Source organism: Tupaia chinensis, unplaced genomic scaffold, assembly GCF_000334495.1.
Source record: "Tupaia chinensis unplaced genomic scaffold, TupChi_1.0 Scaffold000182_1, whole genome shotgun sequence".
Classification (NCBI taxonomy): Eukaryota; Metazoa; Chordata; class Mammalia; order Scandentia; family Tupaiidae; genus Tupaia; species Tupaia belangeri.
The window spans coordinates 5,972,454-5,973,220 of NW_006159657.1; the positions used below are offsets into that span (position 1 = coordinate 5,972,454).

General features: G+C 54.0%; 1 protein-coding gene across 1 annotated transcript in view; it reads left to right on the forward strand.

Moving 5' to 3' along the window:
- Positions 1–596: 596 nt before the first annotated feature.
- The window catches only part of MPV17L (MPV17 mitochondrial inner membrane protein like), a gene marked incomplete in the record, with an annotated part of 11,969 nt that continues 11,798 nt past the window's right edge, over positions 597–767 (forward strand). The window contains 1 exon segment of the mRNA XM_014587080.2: positions 597–756. Coding sequence (XP_014442566.1) covers positions 691–756 — 66 coding nt within the window.

A 767-nucleotide genomic window follows, 5' to 3' on the forward strand; every position in this document is an offset into this window, starting at 1 on the left:
CGGACCATGTGGGAGTCCACTGTCTTAACCACCATGCCACCTGCTGGCCCGACAGGCTTCTAATTTCAGCTTTGACATTCTCGCCAAAAGAAATTTCACAAAGGAAGAGTTCTGGGTGTATCTAAAACGCGAATTCTTTGCATGCCTACATTTAAAATACATTGCCAAATTGGTAACTACATTTTACTATTGTTTCATTTTTAAAAATTTATATATTTGAGAAATAAGGCACGTGTCATGAAGTTTACCGTTTAACAGAGTACAATTCAGTGGATTTTAGCATATTCACCACGTCTTCACTCATCGCCACTGTTTGATTAGGTAACGTTTTCAGCAGTCCAAAAAAGAGCTCCATGCCGTTAGCAGTCACTTGTTCCTTCCGCATCGCTCAGCCACTGACAATCTACCCTATGTCCTGCAGCTGCGGATCTGCCCCTTCTGGGTATTTTATGCGAATGCACCCATGCAGTTAAATAGACCGGGCGCGTTGCAACTGATCAGCCCCCACGATGGCTGTGGACACCGGATTGGACGGCGCGGGCTGGGTGTGGTCCGGGGCCCCCAATCGCTCTCGAGATCTGGAGAAGGCAGGTGGAGGTTGGCGGCGGCGGAGCAGAGCCGGGCCGGGGAGGCGCCGGCGTGGTCCAGGAAGCCTGCGCGCCTGTCGCTCGCCGAAACCCACGGCGCGGGATGGCCGGCTGGTGGCGGGCTCTGCCGCGCGCGGCCCGGCGCTACCCATGGCCCACGAACGTGCTGGCCCAAGCCTC